The sequence below is a fragment of the Alligator mississippiensis genome, chromosome 3 (assembly GCF_030867095.1).
Source record: "Alligator mississippiensis isolate rAllMis1 chromosome 3, rAllMis1, whole genome shotgun sequence".
Classification (NCBI taxonomy): Eukaryota; Metazoa; Chordata; order Crocodylia; family Alligatoridae; genus Alligator; species Alligator mississippiensis.
The window spans coordinates 37,779,575-37,803,714 of NC_081826.1; the positions used below are offsets into that span (position 1 = coordinate 37,779,575).

General features: G+C 46.2%; 1 protein-coding gene across 6 annotated transcripts in view; it reads right to left on the reverse strand.

The window, feature by feature from the left end:
- Positions 1 to 3,009: 3,009 nt before the first annotated feature.
- GRHL2 (grainyhead like transcription factor 2) overlaps positions 3,010 to 24,140 on the reverse strand; it is a 131,025-nt gene continuing 109,894 nt past the window's right edge. For 5 of the 6 annotated variants that reach the window (XM_059723837.1, XM_059723836.1, XM_019495793.2 and 2 more), the window contains 2 exons: positions 8,863 to 8,927; positions 3,010 to 6,606 (listed from right to left, as the gene is read on the reverse strand). In XM_059723837.1, the coding sequence (XP_059579820.1) occupies positions 6,492 to 6,606; positions 8,863 to 8,927 (180 nt within the window). In that variant the 3' untranslated portion in view covers positions 3,010 to 6,491. Of the gene's footprint in view, positions 6,607 to 8,862; positions 8,928 to 24,140 lie in introns of those variants that run through there. The other variant, XM_059723839.1, reaches the window with a different exon arrangement.

Consider the following 24,140-nt stretch of genomic DNA (forward strand, 5'->3'; position numbering starts at 1 on the left):
GACTCAGGAACAAGGACTGAAAAAACTAGCATGCAGCAATGCACACCATACCAATAAAACCATTTCAGACTGGTCTCCCTTACATGCAGCAATGCACACCAAACCAATGAAGCCATTACACATTGGTCTCTTTTACATATGAATATTTATTTTTCCCCTTCTTAAAAATGTACAAAAAAAAATAAAATAACTGTATTTACAGTTTATCAATCCCCTCTCCCAGTACAACACTATTAAGTCACATGAGCTATTTGCTTAATATAAAAGCATGCTATTTATACATAAAGCTTCCTTGATTGCCAGAGAGAGTGGCCGTCATGAAATTTGGCACAAACACTCGTTTGTATCTTGTTACAATTTCAATGAGATAGGGAAGGGAAGAAACACATTATAGGCTTTGCATTTTAAAAATCATTGGACTGTTCAATTCCAGCTCCACATCAGTGTACATGCTGCATCCATGGCAGCCATGCAGCTCTGTTCTTGTTGCTACAACTGAATCCATTGGGTTGAATGAATTTACAGTGTTTAAACAATCCAGATTTCAAAAGGGAAGTCAACAGTATAGAAGCATGGAAAACAGGTTTCATTGATAAAGCCAGTCTATGTGCAAGAAAAAAAGAGAGGATGTGGGAGGAGAGAGAGAGAGGGAGGAAGAAAAAAATCCATTTTTTTACTTCGTGTTTGATACGTAGTGGCAAAATTCTCTAAACCCCACTTTATAATTATTGCTATTCTTGATGAGGATTTCTGTTCCCAACCATCCACCACATACTTTAAAGCAGTGGTACAATTCTATGGATTTTCTTTGAGGTAAAGGCTTCTAAAATATGTTGGAGAAGGATTTACCTTGAGCATTCATAATGTGATGTTCTTAATTAGGTTTTATATGGATGGACATATAGACAGATCCATGCCACAAATCATTATCAATGCAAAAACTATAATTTTTTTATTTTGTTTTACCCCTTTGCTGTCGTGGAACAGCACCCATGCACAGTCCTGCTGGAGTGCTTAAAAAATAATGCAACAGCTCACAACACTAAGCTGCTGGGAGTCTTCCTAAGTGCAAAGAGCTGCTCTTATTAATATTCAGGACTTGGTCCTGAATGAAAAAAAGTAAAGGAGAATGTTTGTTCTTTTAAAGAATCTATCACAAAATTATCAAAAAAAATACAGGCAACGTAACAGATATTTTTGGTCCCCCCACTGTACCGCTGCCAAAATTCACTCCAATTTAGATTAGAATTTTTGTTAGGTACATGGCTGATCATTCTATCATAGAATCATAAAAAATTAGGGCTGGAAGGGACCTCAGGAGGTCATCTAGTCCAACCCCCCGGGGCTCAAAGCAGGACCAGCCCCGCCAAAGGACTAGATCATCCCGCCAAAGCTTTGCCTTCCTTGTATTTCCCATCCAACAACAGATGCTATACCTAAAAGTATAAAGCAATGCAGCAAAGGGCAAATGTAGGCGAAACGAAGGGCATGTGTGCACAACACTTTGAAGTAGGTTAAATGCTTTTGCACCACTTTAATGGTGTTGATGTTTGTATGTGTCAGCAGCATATTGTGCATTAATTCCAGCTGCTGTAGCACATTCAGCGGCGTAATGCACTTTAAATGACTTGGGGGCAAAGCAAACTAAAACACCTCCAAGGAGTTTTAGCTTGCTGCCCTATACCAGTGGAGTGAAGCATCAGGCTCCATGTGGCTTCGGGACCGTGCAGGCAGCCTGGCAACAGACTGGGAAGGCAGGCTCCACAAAAGAAAAAAAAAGCAAAGCAGTGAGCCTGATTCCCTCCCCCCCACCCCCTGAGCCTTCCTCCCTGCATGAGCTGCACAGAGACCCAGTCCTCCCCTCCACAGAAGCGGTGCCTCTGGTGACTGCCCGAGCCGGATGTCTGCAGGCGGGTGCCGCCTAGACTGGGGTGCCACTGCTGCAGGGAAGCACCACCTCCCTCCCCACAGCACAGGGACTGCTCCACCGACAGGCAAGACAGGGATACATGATATGGGGGTTTACTTCGCCCTAAATTGAAGCGGTGCTTTTAAAAACCCACCACTCCAATTTAGGGCCCCCATTTCATCTACACATGCCCAAACTGTGCAATTGGCATTGCTTTAAGTGCTTGCGATGTCGCACTCTCTAAGAGGGAAAATAGAGCCCGCTGACCTTCAAGTCCTGACAGATAAGTCAAAAATGCCTCAATATTGGTTGGATTAAAAAATCTCTCTTTATGTCAGGCTAAATCCTGCTTGCTCTACTCACCCCAGCAGCCTCTCTAGCTTCACTGAGACTGAGTGAGACTAAAGCCAGCAGAGTTTGGCTCTTCAGTCACTGACATGGGATCTTATGCAGTTTCTTTAACTAAAGTCCTAAAAGGAGGATTAGAATGACGGGATGCCTCACACCTCCTGATATTTCCTGAAACACTGCAGTCATTCACTCCTCACCAGCATGCCAGGGTGCTTACGTACAAAGGATCTCCCACAAGACATTAATTTCAGGACAGCTAAAGCAGGAGAGAAGAAAGAGACAAATGAAGAGAATACCAAGTCTAATATGAACCTGATCCTTGGGGCTGCATGTGCTGGCTTGTCAGGGCCTGCCATTATTTATGACAACCATGTGGTGAATCTAGAATCCATATCAGCATCTTCTAGTTCAGTGCAATGCAAAACAATTCAGCATCAAAAGGCACAGATGGTCAAGAGTGACAGCAGAGCCTGAATGATGCAAACAAGGGATGGGATCAGGGATTGTGCGCTTGTTTACATATACCCAGGTGCTTAATTTGAAACACGCACATTTCCCATTTGGTCATGGGACCTGATTGAAAGACTCCAATGAAAGGCTTTAGAATTCCATACAAACGCCTCTTACTTCTTTCATTCACAAAAGAAAAAAAAAAAACTACTAGGACCAACCACACTGCTCAGGCCTCTGTACTATGTCCAAATCCACATACCACAGGCCAGAATTTTCTTCTTTTTTTCTTTTTCAACTGTCATGGAAATGAAGGCCATGCCTAACTAAGCATAGGCCCTTGTTTCAAACACAAACCTAACAACTAATTTCAGTTCAAACACCAGGAGATTCTGATCCTTTTACTATGTCCACTCTTGACTGTATTCAACATAGGCTGAGCCTTGACAGACTGTGTGTATTAGGAAAAAGACAAAAACATGACTGCAACACAGTTTCACAGAGACAGAGTTACAAAGAGGCAGTGATGGCACGGGCAAGAAAGAAATTAAAAACAGAAGACCAGGACTGCAGCCAGAAAAGCAGACAAGTCAACTCTGAAAACAGTACATCTGAGTCTCCTGGACTAAACAATTAGGCTTTACTGCTTATGTGAGTGCTTAACTTCCCTACCACAGAGTGCTGGTTTCATTGGCGCTACTCAAACTCAACCTGTCTGAAGGCATTTGTTGGCTTGTTTCTCAAGTCACGTTCATCCATGCAAAGCAAGTGCGAAATCCTCCCGTCAGAATGGCAGCATTTTACACTGATCACTATGCACAGATGGAAATGACCAAGCGAAGTTCAAAACAGTGGAGCATCAGGCTCCATTAATTTTGGCAAGACATCTTGAGGTGCTTGTTCCAATGACATGAGTGAAAACAACAAATATTGTGCCATAATGGAAAGAAAGATGGCAGAGAAAAAATAAGGAAAACTAAAAGGACTAGATTCACAAAGGGACTTGTGTACCTTTCTGCCTCACAGGAGCCACAGGCCTAGGTTAGGTGTCACCACAGTAGATACAATTCATGCTTGGGTAGTGTGGTTGGTCTGATAATCCCATGCTTCAGCACTTTTGCTGGTTACCTGTAGGGACTTTGAGGGTATCCTTTGTCCCTTATCAATGATATTGGCTTCTGGGGTGGGAATTTGCCTTCCTTTGAAGCATTGGGGTTTCGGCCACAAATGATGCTGGGGTTTCGGATTCAAGTGTACCAATTCTCCTGTCACTACTTCAAAAACTCAGAGGGTCTTCCTATTCTCGTGGTCCCTCCAACTGCCAAATGTAAGATCAGAAAGAAATTTTCCTCCTAGGTCAAGTTGGCTTGGACTTGGAGGTGGGAGAAAGAGGAAGTGAGGGGCTTCCTTCCTCTGTATCATGGGGCATGGTCATCTTCATAGGATCAGCTGACTATCTATTAACCAATCACTTTCCTGTGGCAGTGTACAAACTGCATCCTTGTCTCGCCTGCTTTTACTGATGGCATAACGTAGGGTGTTCCTGGCATTCTGTAGGGTGTTCCTTATTGTTGTATATGTGATCATTTGAAGTGGTCACTGGGATTTGAAATGATCACTTTGGGAAATCCTTGGGTTGCCTGTGAACACAGGGAATTAGACTTGATAGCTTGGGAGGCCCTCTCCAGTCCTATGGTCCTAATTAGATGGCTAAGAATGGGAACCACAGCAGTCAATACACCATAAAGAAAGCCACTTAGGTTTGTTTCTAGGAAAAGATTTGTAATTTAGCCCCACAAATTTAGCAGGGCTTAGCTCCACTCCTCAAAGAGAGCTGGGCATTTAACTCAAGGGCATTTCCCTCCACACAGAATCCACAACCATAAACCCTCTCCAGCAGTCATCTGCCTAGCTCAGTCCCTTTGCACAAAACCTAAAAGGCATTGCCCCTTTCACACATTTTACCTAATAACCTTACCATTTAGAGCACTTGTCGATGATTGAGAGAGACTAGGGTTCAAATCCCTCCTTGGCTTGATGGGACAGGGAATGGAACTTGGGTCTCCTTCTCTGCCCCTCCCCTGCCCTAGCAATTAGTTTCTCTCTCTCTGACCAAATCAAGATTTAAATTATTCTATGCAAAGTGGAAGAGTGGCCCTCAGGCCTAACAGGTGGGGCAGTGATTCTCAACTAGAGTGGGGTTCTGGGAGCTCTTTTGAAGGGTGCCCCTAGATACAAGTAGACAAGCATGTGTGAGAAGGTAAGTGCAGGCTCAGGCTCTTCGCTGCCTGGCTGCTGCCCTGTCCCCACTGTCCAACCTCTCTGCAAGGAGGTAAGTACTGTAATAAATAAGTTAATTAATTAATAAATTAGTTTTTGAAATGGGGTGCTGCTCAATTCACAAAAGTTAAGGGGTGACTCAAGCAAGGGGTGCCTCGAGTCTATAAAAAGGTTAAGAACCACTGGGTTAGATAAGATCAAGTCCTTTTCAGACGAGAAAAGGTACGACTCCAGAGCCCCTCCACCCTCCGAAGATCCAAGTGAATGCTCTAACCGCTAGGCTACAGGACAAATTGCTCCTCTTCCCCTGTCCATTTTGCAAATGTCTATTAGATCAGGTGCTATAGATTGTGCCTAATTTCAGAGTCCCAACAGTGCTTAGATGTGAGCTAGGCACTGCTGTCAGACTTAGGCATACCCAAAAGCAGACATTTGAAGTGCCTCTTGCGTCAGGCTGCAACTAGGCAGGGTTTTTAAGGATCTAAATGTTGTACTCAGATACTTAGAGAGGCAAGCAGGTGCCTAAATCCTTCTGTGGATCTAGCCCAAACAGAATGGACACACAATTGTGGTATATGCCATTTTTAAAGGCAATTGGCTAAATTTTTCCAGTAGATTAATTTGACCAACAGTTGTAAATACTCTGATACAAATATGGGATTTAACCCATAAATACACCTGTGATTATCAACACGGCCTTTCTACTCAGCAGATTGCAGAAATCTAAACCTCTAAGAGAAGAGAGAATGTGTTAATCCCTAATCCCAATGCACACAAAAAAGAAAGAAAAAAACAGTGGCAGTAAACATGCTCACAGAGTAGGTAAAATATATTATTGCATATTATAAACATTATATACAAGGTTAAAATGGTTTATGTCCAGTTTACTTACAAATTACATTGTAGCTGAATGTCTTACTTACAAGTCCTTGTTGCTACATGCTGAGAACTACCAGAGGTATTTGGCAAGACTATACACTATAGGGCAATGTGGATCAGTCTGAACAGGGGAACTCTTGGCCACTTTCCCCATCGTTAGCCCTATACTATTTAGGAGTATCCATTTTTCTTAGCTATTGCAGACCAAGCTATTGTTAAAGCAGTTTCAACTGGATTTCCCAAGATGGACCAGTAAGATTCTTTTACCTAATCTGGGAGGATTTTAATCCACATTAATGTAGGGATTAAAAAGTCATTTACCAGTGAGTCACCTGGTAATCAATCTGGGGACTAAAAAATGTTTGTACGTTGGAGTTGGGGAAGCAATAAATAAAGGACTAAGTTAATGCATATGGTCTTGTCCTTGACAAACTTAAATCAGTGTTTGATGGGCACATTTTCAGTGTCAAAGAGCAGAAAGGATGATATTTTCAAAGTAGTCTTGTAACAGCTTCTCTGGTCAAGGTTGACAAGTCTGTAAGGTTCCTGGGGAAGTTTCTTCTGTTAAGCAAGGATGAAATGCTGTGGTTCCTCAGGAAAAAAGCTCTGGCTCCGAGCTGAACTATATCTCGGTCAGTGTGATCTTGAAGCCTTCCACCGTGCTCTCCATGTTCAGGATGAAAGTGTCCTCATTGGAGTAGTGCTCAATGATGTTATCATCCATGTTTACCAAGATACTGGTGACAAAGGGAGAAATCAGCATGCTTACAAAGAAAGCTGGTGAAAGGGAAGGTTCTGCACAACTGCCCAAAGCAATGCTGTCTGGCTATGTGTACTTCACTAATTCTGATTTACCTCAAATTGACACTTGCTGGGGGTCTTTGAAGGGCACACAGAGATCTCTTTCAGAGATCAGTGGGTGAAATCTGGATGTCATTTTCTACATCCTACAACAAAGCAGAATGCCCACCAGCCAGCGACTACATCAGTTGGAATGGGGAACAGATTTATTCGGCTAGCCTCTATATCATTGCTTATGGCCTCTGTACCAATGGAAGCTGCCAGAGCAAGAACACCTGTACTATTCATATACTAGGCAAGAAAGAGAGACCTGCCAGAGTGAGAACTTATGTGCAGTTTATAAAGTGCAGTCAGAATTTCTGCACTGCAGAGCACTCCTGAAGCTATCACATACTTCCTAGCCCAGGTAGCTGATATCTGCCTGCATGAGTCTTCATGCTGTTCCTCAACCCTGGTTTATTACTATTACTGCATAAAAACACACGAAGGCAAGTGTGGCTTTATGTGCAAATTGCTGATAGTTTGCAAATGATGTATTGGGGTAGTTTAGGCTTTTACTTAAGTCCAGCTAATATGCATAAAAGTCAGCATGTATATGAGACTAATAGAAAACAAGAGCTTGTTTCATTCTTTTTTTCTACAAATAGCTTCTCCCAAGAACACACCACTTAAAAGCAGTGTTAGGAACAAGGAGGAGGTTAGAATATTCAGCTTCCCTTTTAAAAACTAAAGAAAATCTGAGACAAAACACTGTTTTAAGCTGGAGTTTAGGGCTGTCAATAGATGAGAACCAAGTTAAAAGGACATTCCTAAAATGTGGTAGTCATTTAAAAGTAAATGTGAGAAAATAAGGAAACTGTGGCTTGAGGGTGAAGTGGCAAAAGTGATAGGCTATTTGTTCTAAAACTTTTGGATCTCATAAAATGTCTAAATTTACTCAGTTAAAGTTCAACTAAGGAATGCAACTCTGCCTCATCCTTCAACTACCACCACTCTATCAAACTTCCAACTATTCACGCATTCCTTCTGCAATTCCATATGCTGCCAAGTAAACTGAGTGTACCCACAAGTCAAAGGCTGGACACCACATGGGCCAATATATCAAAATTAATACCTAAGGCTCTGGTGCACATTCATTTTATTATGCAATGGGATCTGATCCCAGATCCCAACAATTTGGGATCAGGGATCAGATCCTAATCATGCCATTACTACTTGCCAGTGCAGGGGGAGGCCTAGGACCATAACCCTAGGCTCCCCCTGCACCAACAAATTGAAAGAAGAGTATCCACAGGTCTGACAATCAGCTGATTGTCAGCTCCTGCTGCAGGACCACACCTGGTTTCAAACCAGCCCAGGGCCAACAATCAGCTGATTAGCAGCTCCAGTCCCAGGACTGCACCAGGGACTCAAACTGACCTCAGTGTAGTCTGGGACTGGGACTGACAATCAGCCACAGCCCAGAGAGCCCTATGTCCAGTTCAAGAGCTGGGGCTGTCCAGGCTGGATCTAACAGTCAGCTGATTGTCAAAACTCCACACCCAGTATCTCTGGGCAGGCTGCCAGGCAGGAGGGATCAGAGGTTCCCGGTTCAAAAGTCATTGGGGACCTTAAAGTCTGCCAGGAGCCTTTGATCCCTGGCTGCCCTCCCCACAAAGGAAGCCCTTCCACTTCTCCCCCTCCCCCTTCTGCCCACAACCTGAGACCAGGACCAACAATCAGCTGATTGTCAGCCCCAGTCACAAGTTAAATTTAAGGGACCATACACAAACCAGCCAAAAAATGCTCTATATTATATGTGGAACATTTTCATGGCTTGTTTGCCATTTTATGGTGCCTTAAATGGGTGCACATGTAGCACTCTTGCCATTTATACTGCAATTGACATGTTAACTGCAGCATAAATGTAATATGTAGAGAAGACCTAACAGATACAGTCTACACAAAACTTCACTTGAACTCATCACCCCAGTACATTGGCCTGAAATAAGAGACTCCAGGCACAAACTAGAGATCACTTTTTCCCCCATATACTCCCATCTTTGCCTTGCTTATAGAGATTGTAAGCTTTGGGGTTATGGATGGCTGTTACAAGGTGTTTTAGACAATCTAGAACAATAGTGACTGACCTTGGGTGATGTCTCTAGGGACACCAAATAAAAACAACTAATTAGTGTCTGCCTTTTTCTTACCCCTTTTTGCTCTTCTTGTAAAGTTTTGCAATCTTTTCTACTGGAAGTCCATATTTCTCAGATATCTGAAACCACACAATAAAAAGGAATTAAACGTTAAATAAGGAATGGAGGTATCATTCTACACCTTTAATTAGTGCTTTAACATCACATCCTAAAGTAGATCATTTTAGTAAAAATGTATACATTATTTACTGAGGACACTGCCAACTAATATGTGATCTAATTAGAGAGCTGCAATCTAAAGATGGATCATTCTAAATAAATAAGTTTTTGGTTTGCTTTATTTAATAAAAACTTTGCTCCAGCACCAATCAATGCATAGCTACCTTTTGGTATAACACACCAAACCAGCATGACAGTTCATCCTCCTGCTCTGCTCCAGCAGTTAACATTTCCCAATAGCTGTGCATATTTAGTAAGATAATGAATGCTATTTTCCACATGATCAAATGCAGTTTCTCCTCCTACAGAACAGAGAGGCTTTCTATGCAGGAGCTGATAGTGAGGATGGCTCATCCTGGTCATCATCACTGTGGACTAGAGCCAGTTGAACAATGAAAACAATCATGGACAATTCCATTTTTCATTGGAATTTCACTTTTTTGGTTGAAACATTTTGGCCACCTGTCCTCTGGCTTCAAACACCCCATCTTGCTGGGGAGATACATGATACCCCACAGCTGAGAAGGCTGCTGGAGCTGTGAGAAAATAGCAACAGCTGCAGAATAGTTTTGCTGCCTTGCAGAGCCTCTGTGCATCTCCCAAGACACAGTCTAGTCTGGACGGTGTAATAAGACCAGTTTGGGCCCCAAAGCACTATCTCTGCAGAGTGGTAATGAGATGAGCTGCTTCAGAGAAGGCTGTTTACAAACTAAAGGCCTTTCAAAATCACTCGATACCTGTTCAAAGGGTGAACCAGAAAATATAATTGAACTTCTGAAGACAGACTTATTAGTTGACTGGAATTTCTGAGGGCAAAAACACCCCATTGTAATATTTTTGGCAGCCCTTAGCAATAGGTGGTAGATCACTAGTTTTTGATGTTCATTATAGAAGTATAAACCACACTACAACAAGCCCATTTTAGTGTTCATGGAGATAGTGTCCTTCAGCATTCATCAATCTGGTCCCAAATTCATTTCAGAATTATGACTTTGTTCTTATGCTTTTTCTTTACTTTAAAAGAAGATTATATCAGATTGTTTCAAAAAGGAAAATAATTATGTCAAAGGGAGTTCTTTGTCACAGACTGTTCTAGGCAACAGGATACCGCAAAGCATCAAAGCAAGCGGCTTGCCCTTTCCCAGGTGGAATTAAATTATGTTACCATTAAATAGCTCATTGTGTCTGCTGTGGTAGAAAAGTGAAAAGTAAAATTAAAAATCCATTTAAAGATGGTCAGACATCGGCCACCACATAATCCTCTGCGTGTGTGTGCACGCTCAGCACTTGAGAAAATGGACCGTCTTAGAAAGATAAATGAGAGTAATTTACAGGAAATGGAGAAAGGGAAAAAAAAAAGAAAAAGAAGAAGAATGTATGCTACACAAGCAACAAAGAAAGGCACCAACTGTAAAAAATGCTACTATAAAAATTTAGTATGGTTTCCTAACGACAAGGAAGGACCATGACTAGAAAGTCTTTACAAACATTTAATCCAACTGACTTCACTTAGGAAGCACTTGGGCACTGTAGCAATGAATGTCACAAAAGAAATGTAGAACGGAATTTGGATAAGTTATTATTCTAATACTATAAAAGCCTTAGTTAGTCAGTCTGCCTGTCTGTCTGTCCATAACGCTTTATTTGCACTCTCATTGGCTGACTGAAACAGCCAATCAGAGTGCTCCAAGAGCATTGGGACAGGAGATGGAATGGTGGAGTGTTGCCATGACAGCAGAGACATGGGATTTGGGGGGGGGGGGGGCCCCGAGGCCAGCTGTGCCAGGTGACAGAAGGGTGGAGAAATTGGGCTGGCCCCGAACCAGCAAGTGGGGAGAGCGGGCCCATTTCCACACCACCTCCCTCCCGACCAGAAGAGAAGTGGGGTCAGCCCCCACATGTGCCCACCTTATGATGGTGGCCTGGCCCCAAAGCAGCCCTGAGGTGGTAGTGATGGAGGGAACAGTGCGAGAGGAGGGGCAAGGCCAGTCACACTGGCCTTCCCCTCCCTCCACCCACCTAAGGCGGAAGGGGGCCAAGGGAGGAAAAACAGGCCCAGACCCAGCGTAGCAGGGAGGGTAAGGGGGAGCAGGGGGAACGGCGCCAGATGAGAAGTCTAACCCTAAACCCTCTTCCCCCCCTAAGAATGGGACCAGCAGGGAGGGATTGGGAATAGAATGCAAGGGGGAAGGAGCCCCGTGGCCAGCTATCCTGGCTTTGCCCCCTCCCTCCCCTCCACCTGCCGCCAGCCCCTTGGAGTCAGCAGTGACACAGAGTGGAGTGGGCCTGGACCTCAAGTGGCAAGGGGAATTGGCCCCAGGCCCAGTGTAGGCAGGGGGGGACCTGGGCCAGCTGCAGCAGCAGGGAAGGAAGAAGTGGGCCTGCACACACTCCTACCCTCCCCCTGCTGCCACAGAGGGGAAAAGGGGAGCAGCCCTGGGGCCCAAGCAGCAGGTGGGAAGGGGGGGGAGCAGGCCTGGGCCCAGCACAGGGGGGTGGGGGGAGGAGCAGGACGACTGCAGCAGCAGTGTGGGGAGGGGAGAAGTGGGCCCAGGTGCAATGCAGGGTTGTAGGGGAGGACCAGGCCCAAGGGGGGCTGGAGAAGCCAGCCCACCATGGTGGTGGGAGGAGCAGGAGGCCCAGCCTGACATGGCAGCCATGTGGAGGAAGGGAGGAACAGGCTTCCTCCCCCCTGGGGCCCAGTCTCACTCCTCCCCCACCCCCCTTTCCCTGCATCGGCCCTAAGCCCACTCCTCCTGTCCCCCTGCCGCCGCTGCGTGGCAGGTCAGCTTCTCCCCACCTTTGCCCCGCTTCTCCCCCACAACCTCCCTCCCCATCACAGGGAAGGGGGGAGCGGGCCTGGACCCCAAGCGGCATGAGAGAAGGGCGAGGGAGCAGGTCCAGATTGGGTGGGGCTGGACATGGGGCTCTGTCCCCACCCGTTCCCTCCCCCCGTCATTCTTGATGGGCAGTTGGCTAGTTTTTAGCATTATCCCTCAGTTTTACACTGCATTTGAAATGGTGCTTTCTGATGGCTCTGTACATTCATTCCTAATGACAGGCAGAGATAGATAAGATGATAAATACTGGGTAGCATAGGGGCCAGCTATTATTTTTGCCAGTGGGGGAGGCTTAGATGATGGACATGTGGCAAGTTTTATGCATTTCAAGTGACAGCCCTCTTCCCGAGGGGGGGCCAGGGCTCTTGGGCCCCCACTTACTCAGCCCCTCTGCTGGATAAAATATTTGAGTCCCATCTACTCTTGTACCTAGTGAGAAATGCTATGCAGTTCAAATTGTGGCTGCATGATTTGCAAGCAATCTTTGTAATCTGCACACTGCATTGCAGTTTAATTAGACACTATGCCTGGTGTCTGTCAGGGTGGCCCCCTCAGGCACATCTCTGACACAGTCCATTGTCCCTCTGGAAATAGAATTGGGTAAACAAATGCTAGGCCTGGTTTCATATTATTTGTATTACAAGTGTGCCTAGAGACCCCAGTCCCAATGCACCATTATACTAGGCCAGTCATTCTCACACTGTTTTAGACTCAAAGCACCCCTCATTAGACTCAAGTCATTGCTCAGAAAATACCTGCTCTTACGTCTCTCTAGTTTTTGGACTACAGAAAAATACTGGAGCAATTCTTCTGTTAAAAAGAACTCAGAAAGACAAGTCAGAATGTTTTTGACACTACAGTTTTCTATTTGAAATCTCTGGGTTTATCTTGTGCATCATGTTTCCACACCTAGCAGTGCTAACACTGCATGGCAACCTGTGACAACCTTCAAAGTACCCCAGGTTTTCACAACACCCTGATTGAGAATTACTGGGCTAGATCCTCATGGCTAGGGACAGACATTCAAAAAGCCTGAGCCTGAATTGATTCAATCTTTGCAGGGCAGTCTAACCTGGCTAGGCTAAATCAGTTTAACCAGACAGACATCCCAGAAATGCAGGCACATGCCTGCAGTGGCTCAGGCTAGAAGCTGGGTGGTGCTACAGCAGCCCTCCCTTCACTTCTGCAGGCTGAGGTCAGGGGGGCATGGCCAGGCCAGGCCCTGGCAGGACACTTTGATTATTCCCCCTCTCCTAAGCAGCCCAGCAGGGAATGTTTATCACCCCTAACTCAGTGTTTATCAACCTATTAAGAAAACAAAGCCTCTCTCCATTAACTAATGGAGCTCCTCTTAAACAGCCCTTCCAAGGAAGGACATTAAGCTACCTGCCGATTAGCTCCAAAAAACCTCTATCATCTCCCACAGCACGGACCATAGCGAGCATGTGGTCTGCTAGCTAATGCTGAGGTATCTGTGTAAAACAGGAGGAGGGAATAATCCCTGCTTAGCAAGGAGAAGCCAGGCAGGTGCTCTGTGCCTGCAAGTCTATGCTGGAGCTCTGGCCAGGGAGCAAAGAGGAGGGGCCACCTCTGCTGTGGAACAGAGAGCCCTGCCCAGCCCAGAGAGTATGCCAGGATGCTAGGGGTGAACTCAAGTATGCATGAGGATCAGGGCCCAAGTTCTCAGAGATACCCCCACTTCCTTTCATTTTCATCTTTTTCCAAGGTCCTTGTTTACTGGTGACCAGGGCTAACACTGGAACTCACAATATCAGGTCAGCAAGATGGTACATTTTTCTGGTGTCCACTACTCTCATGTGCTCTGAAATCTAAGATTTCCTTTTTTTAAAAAAAAAATAAAGCCCATTGGTTTCTGAAGAAATCCTTCAAAGTATGATTCAGAAATAAATTTAGATCTGTATCTGTAGACAGTCTGGTATAAACAGATTTCTGAGAATTACAAATTGCCACATCTATCTCATTAGGGTTCTGACTCTGAAACCTAACAATGACTTAAATGCAAGTACTTGAAAAGACTTTAACATGGTTGTGCGAAATAGATGCTGGATTTGCATCTCACCTGCAAAGACTATAGAAAACTTCAAGTAAGTACATAGGAGAAAGTCTCCCTGCACCAAGGCTGTATGACAGTGTCTAATGCATGGCATACTGCACATTCCAAGGTAAAGCTTTCATGGGACATATGGGAATAGCTAGCACAAAGACCTCACATGTTTCTGGAAATGGTTTGGGGCTTTGGGACACCCCTTCCTAAGTATATTATTAGGATATAGGTCTAAGAATGCACTGTCTGTTGAACTGTCTTTGGCAGGTGTAGGATTTATATAACATGTCAGGATTAGTGGGCTTTGAGAAATACTTGAAGATGACTGAATAAGCATATTTCCCAGGAACCCCTGAGGATTCAAACAATTACTCAGAACTGTAAAGTGTAGAGGCAAGGCTCCAAGTGGTGTTATGGTAGAGTCTCTTATATAGAAGGCTCCGAAAACAACCTCAACTACAAACATGCTAAATCTGGTTACAGAATTAGAGACTATAGAGGCCATGAAGCATCTGCTAGACCATCTCATTTAACACCCTCTTCCAAGGTAGGATTGTGGTCTGTAAACGTGGGAGCTACTGCTAGTCACATTACATGCAAGTCAAACAATAAAGAGTCCCCTCTTGTCCCAAAAAGACAAAAACACAGTATAAGAGAGATTGGAACATTTTTCTAATCTCTCCCCTTCATTTTTTCTTTCTCAGTTTCACATCATTGTTCCTAGGTAGAATGGTCAGCCTTAAAATACTTGCCTTAAATAACTAACATGGCTTCATTATTTGAAAGTCCCATAAACATTTTTAGAAAGTACTAATATTTCCAGGCATTTCTGGACCATCCTTAATAGAGGCTTTTGTCTGAGGGGGCCATCCTGACAAACACCAAATGCAGTCTCTATTAAAATTTTAACACAGTGCACAGATAGCAGTGAATGAGACTCTAAACAGCAAAAAATACCATATTTATTCAAATCCAAGGTAAGGATCAACATGCAGGGGATGACACCTTGTCTCAGATTTGAGTACCAGCTCAAGACAAGCAGAAGCTCAGCTCCAGGCCCAGGGCTGAAGCTAGAGCTGACCAGCTTATGTGGTGGGGGAAGAGGCACACAGTAGGGGGAGCACAGGGAAGACTGAACGTTGGTGGGTGCATGGGGGAGACCCATAGTGTGCAGCTTGAGCAAAGTATAGGGGAGACCATGCAGCCTGTCGCCCCTTCTCTGGCTCCCCAGCACCCTACCCCTGCTGCTCATCTCTGGCTCTGGCCCACAGCTGCTGCCACTTCTCCCTAACTGGGCTGGGGCCAGGGCCAGAGCCACTGCTGGTTGCCCCAGAGCCAGAGCTATTGCTCAGAAGGTGCAAACGTGGAAGAGGTGGGGAGGCATGAGGTGTGGGTCAGGTACAGGCACAAGGTGCAATAGGTGGGGGAGGCAGGCAGCAGAGAAGCCGACAGAGGCAGCAACAGGCAGGGGTGGGCAGGGTGCAGGGAGCAGGGAGCAGCTAGCAAATGTCCTGTTTTCCATTCTCCCCTGCCACCTCTCCCCCCTCCCCCTCCCCATCCTTAGGTCCTCTCCAAAAGGGAACTTGACAGGTGGAAGAACTTACTGTACATTATTCTGTGGCACTGCAAATGGCCAGTCTAGATATTTCACTGGCAGTAACAGAGCGTAGACATGGTACTCTGATATCACAGGCACTTTCTGCTTTTGATCTTTTAAATAAAAAGATCTACTGGTATTACATGGCCAATCTTACTTGGAAAAGCTACTTTTAAACATTTCTTTGTTTCTCTTACCAATGTACTGAGAAGTGCAAATAGTGTGCTGTGGACAGGAGCCTTGTTTTGACACGTCTGCAGCCTGTATACAAAATGACTGACAGTTTAGAACACAGAGGAGGCCCTGGGAATGCTGACAGCATATATATTTGGGTTGTTTTTCTTAAATCTTCCTTTTCCTGCCACCCTGCAGACTGCCCATTGCTTTTGGGGTAGATTCTCTCCCCAGGCATCCCCCAAAACCTTTTTGGTTGTCTGCAAGAGTTTGGGGTTTAGTCTGAATTTCAGCCTTATGGCACTATAGTAATATCACTGGGCCTTATCCATGCCTGGGACTGCAAATACCAGGAGTTGTAAATCAGCATGCAGCAGTGTGTGTTAGGACTAGGATTAGTGAAGTTCATGCCCTGCAGCCTGATTAACTGGGCCAGCTAGACCCAATGAACTAACCACACCAGTTGAGCCCTAGCCTGCAGGGGCAAGACTAAGTAAAGTGTCTGCCCTGCAGCTGCAGTAACTGAGCCTAATAAACTAATCAGTGCCAGCTAAGCCCTAGCCCCTTCCCTCCAACTGGTTCCAAGTCTGCTCTTAAGGAACCCCTCCAGCACCTGAGCCTTGCTCCATAATTTACTAATCTCCACTCCTTTCTCAGCAACTCCTCTGGCTCCCTATCATGCTGGGCCTAGCTTCCTATTGTGAGTGGATGACCTCTACCTGACTCAAGAAGTCTACGGGCCAACGAGAGGTAAAGTGCTGCTAGACCTGGTACTGGCTACTGGGGATGACCTAATCAGCAACCTAGTGATCGATGAGAAGCTGGGTGACAGCGACCATGAGCTGATCCCAGCTTTACGGCGGATGGTGAAGGTGAAGTCAGTCTGCTTTCCTGAAGTCAAGGACTTCAGTGTTGCTGACTGTGACAAGCTCAGGAGGCTTGTCAGTGAGGCCCTAAGGGACCACAACCCCAGGCGGAAGGGAGTCCAGGAAGAGTGGTTGCTCCTCAAGGGAGCGATCCGCAATGCACAAGCAAATTCTATTCCATCTCGGACGAAAAGGCAACAAGAGGGCACAGCAGCCCCACTGGCTCTCCAGGGATCTAGCAGACCTCCTGAGGCTAAGAAAGGCCTACAAAGGCTGGAGGACAGGATTCACCTCCAAGGAGGAATATTCTGCATTGGTCCGGTCCTTCAGGGAGCAAACCAGGAAAGCCAAGGCTGCAAATGAACTCCAACTAGCTTCAAGCATCAAGGACAATAAAAAGTCCTTTTTCAGATATATGTGGGGAGCCGGAGGAAAAGCAAGGGCAACATTGGACCCCCGCTGAACCAGATGGGACTGATGCCCAGGGAAGAGTCAACCTATTAAATGGGTACTTTGCATCAATTTTTCATCAGTCCCATGGGATGCCCATGCTCACTACAGGAGAGGGAGGTCTGGATGAGGGAGATCCCTTACCCTCCATCAATGTGGACCTTGTAAAGGAACACCTTGAGAGGCGGGATATTTTCGAGTCAGCTGGCCCTGACAATCTATACCCCAGGGTACTCAAGGAGCTGGCGAGCATCATAGCCCAGCCTCTGGCATGGATCCTTGAGAACTCCTGGTGCTCTGGTGTAGTGACCGAAGACTGGAAGAAGGCCAAGGTGGTGCCTATCTTCAAGAAAGGGAGGAAAGTGGATCCAGCAAACTATAGGCCCATCAGCCTAACTTCTATCCCAGGAAAGATCTTAGAAAAGTTTATTAAAGAGGCCATCCTTAATGGACTGGCTGACGCCAACATCCTGAGGGATAGCCAGCACGGGTCTGTAGGTCTTGCTTGACCATCTCATTTCCTTTTATGACCAGGTGACCTAGCACCTGGACAAGGGAGAAGAGATTGATGTCATATATCTTGACTTCAAAAAAGGCTTCGATCTAGTATCCCATGATCACCTCTTGGCGAAACTGGCCAGTTGTGGCCTTGGGTCCACCACAATCCACTGGCTGGGAAATTGGTTCCGTGGTCAGACCCAGAGGGTTGTAATTGATGGAAGTCAATCGTCATGGTGCCCTGTGACCAGTGGGATCCCCCAAGGCTCTGTCCTTGGACCCATATTGTTCTACATTTTCATTAACGATGTGAACACTGGAGTCAGAAGCGGACTGGCCAAGTTCGCTGATGACACCAAACTTTGGGGCAAAGCATTCACACCTGAAGGCAGGAGGGAGATCCAAGCTGACCTGAACAGGCTCAGCAAATGGGCGGACAAGAACCTGATGGTGTTTAACACTGGAAAATGCAAGGTTCTCCACCTTGGGAAGAAAAACCTACAGCATCCTTATAGGCTCGGCAGTGCTATGCTGGCTAGTACTACAGAAAAAAGACTTGGGGGTCATCATTGACCACAAGATGAACATGAGCCTTCAATGCGATGCTGCGGCTAGTAAAGCGACCAAAACGCTGGCTTGCATCCATTGATGCTTCTCAAGCAAATCCCGGGACATCATTCTCCCCATGTACTTGGCCTTGGTGAGGCCACATCTGGAGCACTGCATCCAGTTCTGCGCTCCACAATTTAAAAAGGATGTGGAGAAGCTTGAGAGAGTCCAGAGAAGAGCCATGCACATGATCAGAGGTCAGGAAAACAGACCTTATGACGACAGGCTGAGATCTATGAGGCTGTTTAGCCTGGAAAAGCACAGGCTTAGGGGTGATCTGATGGCCACCTATAAGTTTATCGGGGTGACCATCAGTATCTGGGGAAACATTTGTTCACCAGAGCGCCCCAAGGGATGAGGAGGTCAAATGGTTATAAACTACTGCAAGACCGTTTCAAGCTGGACATAAGGAAGAATTTCTTTACTGTCCAAGCCCCCAAGGTCTGAAATAGCCTGCCATCGGAGGTGGTTCAAGCACGTACATTGAACACCTTCAAGAGTAAATTGGATGCTTATCTTGCTGGGATCCTATGACCCCAGGTAACTTCCTGCCCTTTGAGCGAGGGGCTGGACTCGATCTTCCGAGCTCCCTTCCAGCCCTAATGTCTGTGAAATCTATGAAATCCCTAACGCCTGGCTAACCGTCCAGCTGAGTCTGTGGATTTCAGTTTGACTTCTGCTTCTCTCCTGACTTCTGAACCCTGGTTAGACCTCTGCTTTGGTTTTGGACTCTGGGCTTTGGTCCCTGCCCCTCAGTTTGGAACTTGGGTTGCCTTTGGTCACTCCCAACCTGCGGTTCAAACCTGCAGCCCTTCTAGTCCTCATTCCTGGATCCACCCACTAAGTATGACTCCCTTGTGAACCATAACAGGGTGTAGCCAAAGGCACAGTGGTGCAACCTACCCACAATTCTTATGCCACTGGGCACTTGGAAGTGGCTAATGCAGCTGAGAAAGCATGAGCGCTAATTCAGAAGGACAGGCTGGCCAGGCAGTATGCTGATCCCTACAGAACTCCAGGTGGGATTTAGAGCTACTGCCCATGCTCAGATGAGGAGGTGGCTCCAGGGGCAAGCTATGCACATAGGCAGGTCTGGCTTATTACATTCCAGGTTTTGGTTTAAACAGACTCTGCTAAACATTGGGTCATTTCTTAACAAATCACCATAGCAAAGAGAGTCACTGTGAGAGAGGCCTAAATTTGGTCCTCCTGCCTAGTGTAAATTCAAAATAACTCTACTGAAATGAACATAATGACACATTTAAATTTACTCAAAAGGGAGCGGGAGCAGGTCTCTGTCCGTCAGGAAACAGGAGGCATTGTTTGGTGATTGTTAATTGCTTCTAAACCCTGTGGAACCACACAATGGCTTTCTCCTGACTGCAACTGCCTAGAGTAAAAGCAAGTGTAGGAAAGTTGACATTTATATCATATCTTCAGATCCACCCTAGCTATGAAACCCAAGATGAATGGATATTTCCCAGGAACACACAATCTGTGTAGGAAACTGACTGTTCTTTTGAAAAGTGATTCTAGGAAGAAAAAGAATAAAACAAACCCAAAGTCTGAGAAAATACTATGATGTGTCATGGAAAATTTGGAGAACAGCAAAGACCAGGGGGTGTGATATACAAGGAAAATGTATCATTTGTAAACACAGCAGCAGAGTCTGACTTAAGATCATCTGTTCCCTCTAGTATTTAGGGTTTGGTAAGAGTTTTAAGCCTTATTCTTTAAAGTCTTTTTACTGAATTTAGAATCTGCATAATTACAAACTATCTTCCCATATAATGATCTGCCGGGAAAAGTGTCAGGATAATAACAAGTGCACGCAACCAAATGGCCATTAGTACTGATTTGTGCATCATATTATCACTCTGACTGTATTCCAAAGCACTAAAATGAACATTTCTTTAACAGAATGAATTTAATCAGTGCTAGTCATACTAATAAGTCAACAGTTGAGTTCCTAGAAGTAAAACAAGAATCTTTTCTGTCTCTAGACCTGTTATACTGGCTATCCCCACTGCAAAATGTCCAAAGAACAGGCAGTGAGATGAAGAGAACACTTAAAGCAATATTCACTGTGGCAGCTTGAAGGGCCAGCACACTTATCCAGGGATCCTGATTTCCTCTGTTTAAAACCTATGAATTGTCTGATTTTTTAAAAATTGCAGATTCTCTAGTTAAAAAAACCCCAAATCCATGTTTATTCCACAATTAAAATGAAATACCACTATACATAAAGGTATCGGTTGAACACACTGTTTTACTGATATATTTACAATTTTAAAGCAATTTGGAAGCCTACCAGTGCCTCAATTACAATAATAAAAATTCTAAATGACTATACATGTTGGTGTTTGATTTTGGATTTTATCGTGGAAAATCAGAGGTACCCCCCTATCCCTTTTGCTCACCAGGGCACAGGTCCAGCTGCGACTGTCCCCCCCTCCCCACCCCACCCTGTTTTGTGGCACTCAGCAGCCTTGATATGCTGGTGCCCTGACCATGCCATTGCCCCCAACTCCCAAGCCATAGCCCCCTGGCCCTGCTGGTACCCCTCACTCCACACTTACAGCCCCTGCCCCTCCTGGTCCTGCTAGAGGGAGCCCCCAGCAGCAGCTGAGCCCTGGCTGCCACCCCTGGGAGGCAGCACCTGCTGTGGCCAGAGTGGAGCCTAGAGCCTGTCTCCCCCTCCCCCGCAGGTGGCACAGCTGAAGTAGAGCCCATGCGGGGGGAAGGCCAGATGCGGGTTCAGTGCTCCCCTGCCCTGCTGCCCTCCTCCTGGGACCTATGTGGCTCAGAGGGTGGGACCTGGTGCAGCAGGGCAGAGTGGGATCGGGCAGCTCAGTGTGCTGCTGGGAGCCCCACACTGCTGTGGCGTGGCACCCCCTGCCCACCAGACAGCAGCAGGGCTGGCAGCACAGGGTTGTCCACAGGGCAGTCCATGTTCCCTGCTGCTGCAAGCTGAACAGGGGGTGCCTTGCCAAGACAGTGTGGGGCTTCTGGCAGCAGCATCAAGCCTCCCTGGCTCTCTCTGCCCTGCTGCACCAAGTCCCACCTGCTGGGCCCATTGGGGGGGGGGCAGGCAACAGGGGGCAGGGAGCCCTGAGCCTGCAGTTGCCAGCCCACATCACCTGCACCCAGCTCACAAATCTGAGGGTCACATACCCCCATATCCCCTCCAGGAGTGCATACAGCAGCAGGGAGCCCACCCCCTCACCACCTCCCAGATGAACCACCCATGGCTCAGTTCCACTACTAGCCCAGGCCCTGCAGCCATGTGTTTTTGCCTCAGGCCCGGAGCCGCACACACCACCCCAAATGGGCAACAGCTCCAGACCCAGCCCTAGACCTGCCCAACCCCCTCCCCTCACTATGGGGGCCTCAAGTTTCTCCCTCCCTTCTCTCCCACAGACTTACCTGGGGAGAGCTGCAGGAGCTGCTCATGCTGCCTGGCTGCCATGTGCATGTGCACATGCACATGGCACCTCTGGCCTGATTGCCCTTCTCCCACTCCCTCCAGCTGGAACTCTGCCAGCCTACAAGGGGAAAGCCACTGTTTCCCATGTTTTTCTCTTTAAAAAGAGAAAAATCCAGGTTTTAATCCTTAAAATAGGAAAATCCACATTTTACTGCATTTTCCCATGGCAAGCAGAAACCTCAGATCCCTGCTTATAGTATATTTAAGTACAGTACAGAAGTTTGATGCATCTGTCTAGTCTGAATTGATTTTAATTGAGTGCATCTTGCACCAGGTCTATCTTAGATCACTTGTGCCATTATTAGACTGGTCTGTGTGTGCCAAACATCTATACAATTATGGGTTTAGATCAATCTATGATCACTCAGACTGGTCCAAGCATAATTAATGTTTGTATATGCCCTTGGAAACCATCTACAAAGACAAGAACATTATAACTATTATTAATTAGACTACATGCCACACCCCAGGGAAGTATGTGCAGAAAAATTCAAAATTATGACAAATTAGTTACTTTTTTTTTTCCTCACATTTTCATCTTATATCCCTAATATCTGTGCCAAAAACCCTATGAGGATGGGTGTTGGTTTCCTGGATGGGTGTGGGCCCTTCCTGCCACATGTCTGTTCCTCCATGGTGCACAGCCCCCGCTGCCAGCAGCAGCAGCAGACCCTTGGGACGCTCATGGCCACAGCAGGCAGAACCCCCCAGCAGTACACAGCTCTGGCCGAGTCCCAGGGGCTGCATGTGGTGGCACAGATCCAGCCCAACCCACTGACTGATGCCTTCAAACCAAACTGGGCTAGCTCTGTGCCAGCACGTGGGGCTTGCAGCAAGCCAGGCAGACTCCATGCCTCTACGTGCAGCTTCCTGCTGGAATGCCAGAAGACCCACATGGAAGCATGGAGCTGGCCCAACTTGGCCCAATGGCTCGTGGCTACTGCCTGCAATGCCACAAGCCCCACATGCTGGCACGGAGCCACCCTGGTCTGGTTTGAAGGTGTGTGCCAGTGGGCTGGCCTGGGTGGGTGGGTAGGATCCATGCTGCCTTGTACAGCCCCTGGCACTCAGCTGGGAGCTCTGTCTGCTGTGGTCATGAGGACTCAGGGCCCACCACCTGCTGCTGCCATCCCCTGTGGCAGGGACTTTGCACCATGAGGGGGATGGATGTGTGGCAGGAGGCCCACACCCACCCACCCTATTTCTGCAGGCAGGAGCTCCCTTTCCCCACTCACTAGCTGTTCAGTTGTGCACAACCATGCTTGATGCCTCCTCTTGGGGCTCCTAGCTGGAGTCCTGGGAGCCTCATGGAGGTGGAGGCACAGATCCGGCTTGGGTTTAATTATGCAAATTTATGCAGTTATACAGGGCATGCATTTTACGTGCAAAATTGCACAGGCACATAATTGTGTAATTCCCCAGGGTGTAATGAGCTCTTCAAGGCAGAGGCTCTGGAGACTGTCCTTTACATGTGTACACTGAATAACACTAGTCTCAGCAGGGAAGCATTACCCTAATCTATATAATAATAAAAAAAAGCATAGTCAGGGCAGTCCATGTTCCCAGTGTCCTCAGAAGGTACTGTTTGTGTAGATGACCTCTTGAGAGCATTTTGTTAATCTATAACCTGTTCTCCCCTGCTAATGGCTTGATGTATGAAACTGGAATTCATTAGGTTTTGTTCCTAAATCATTGCTGTCAGGTCATATACAACAAACACAACTTTGCCCTTACAGTACTAGTGATACAAGTGCTCATAACTGAGGACCTAGAAATAAGCCCCCCAATAGGCATCCCTATCCCATCCCTGCCTCAGCTGAATGAGATCCTTCCCATCTTCTCACTCTTATAAAGCCAAAGGCTAGAACTCCACCCACTCTCTCACTCAATAACACTTGGTTAGCTGTGCCCTGCCCTTTGCCAAGCCTCACAATGTGACTCACATGCCACCTACTGGTACCAGATCATAATAGGATTAAATATGGAAGTCTCCACTGAAAATCAGGGATTACTAAATGCTGATCAGCAGCAGAGAAGAAACAGAGCATGTTTGGGCAGTTTATATAGGGGAGGCAAGTCATTCTAGGAGTGAAAGCTGGAAAACAAAAGTGGGTGGCTGGAAGCGGGTATTAAGGAGAGCACAAGATGGCATGTGCAAGGTATCTATCCACTAAAAATGCCTTCATCCCCAGCAGAGCTGTCCTACAAAAGATCAAAGAAAATGGATATTCATCTGGAAGACAGCCAAGATCCTAAGATTAAGAAGTGATAGCTATGGATGTACATATAGGTATTACAGATAAAGGACTGAAGTGCACTGAATCTCTTTTGCACAGTGGTATGTCAGAACACAGAGTCTGACCCTGTTTTCTTCTCCTGACATTTGTTAATTACTTCCAATTCCTCAAGCCTCCAATAAATCAGCTATATAAGTTTATCTTATCTCAATGATCTGCTAACAATACTGAATTCAGAATTAATTGGTATTTTGGAAAAGGAAACATGTTCCAGGAAGACTTTATGAAGA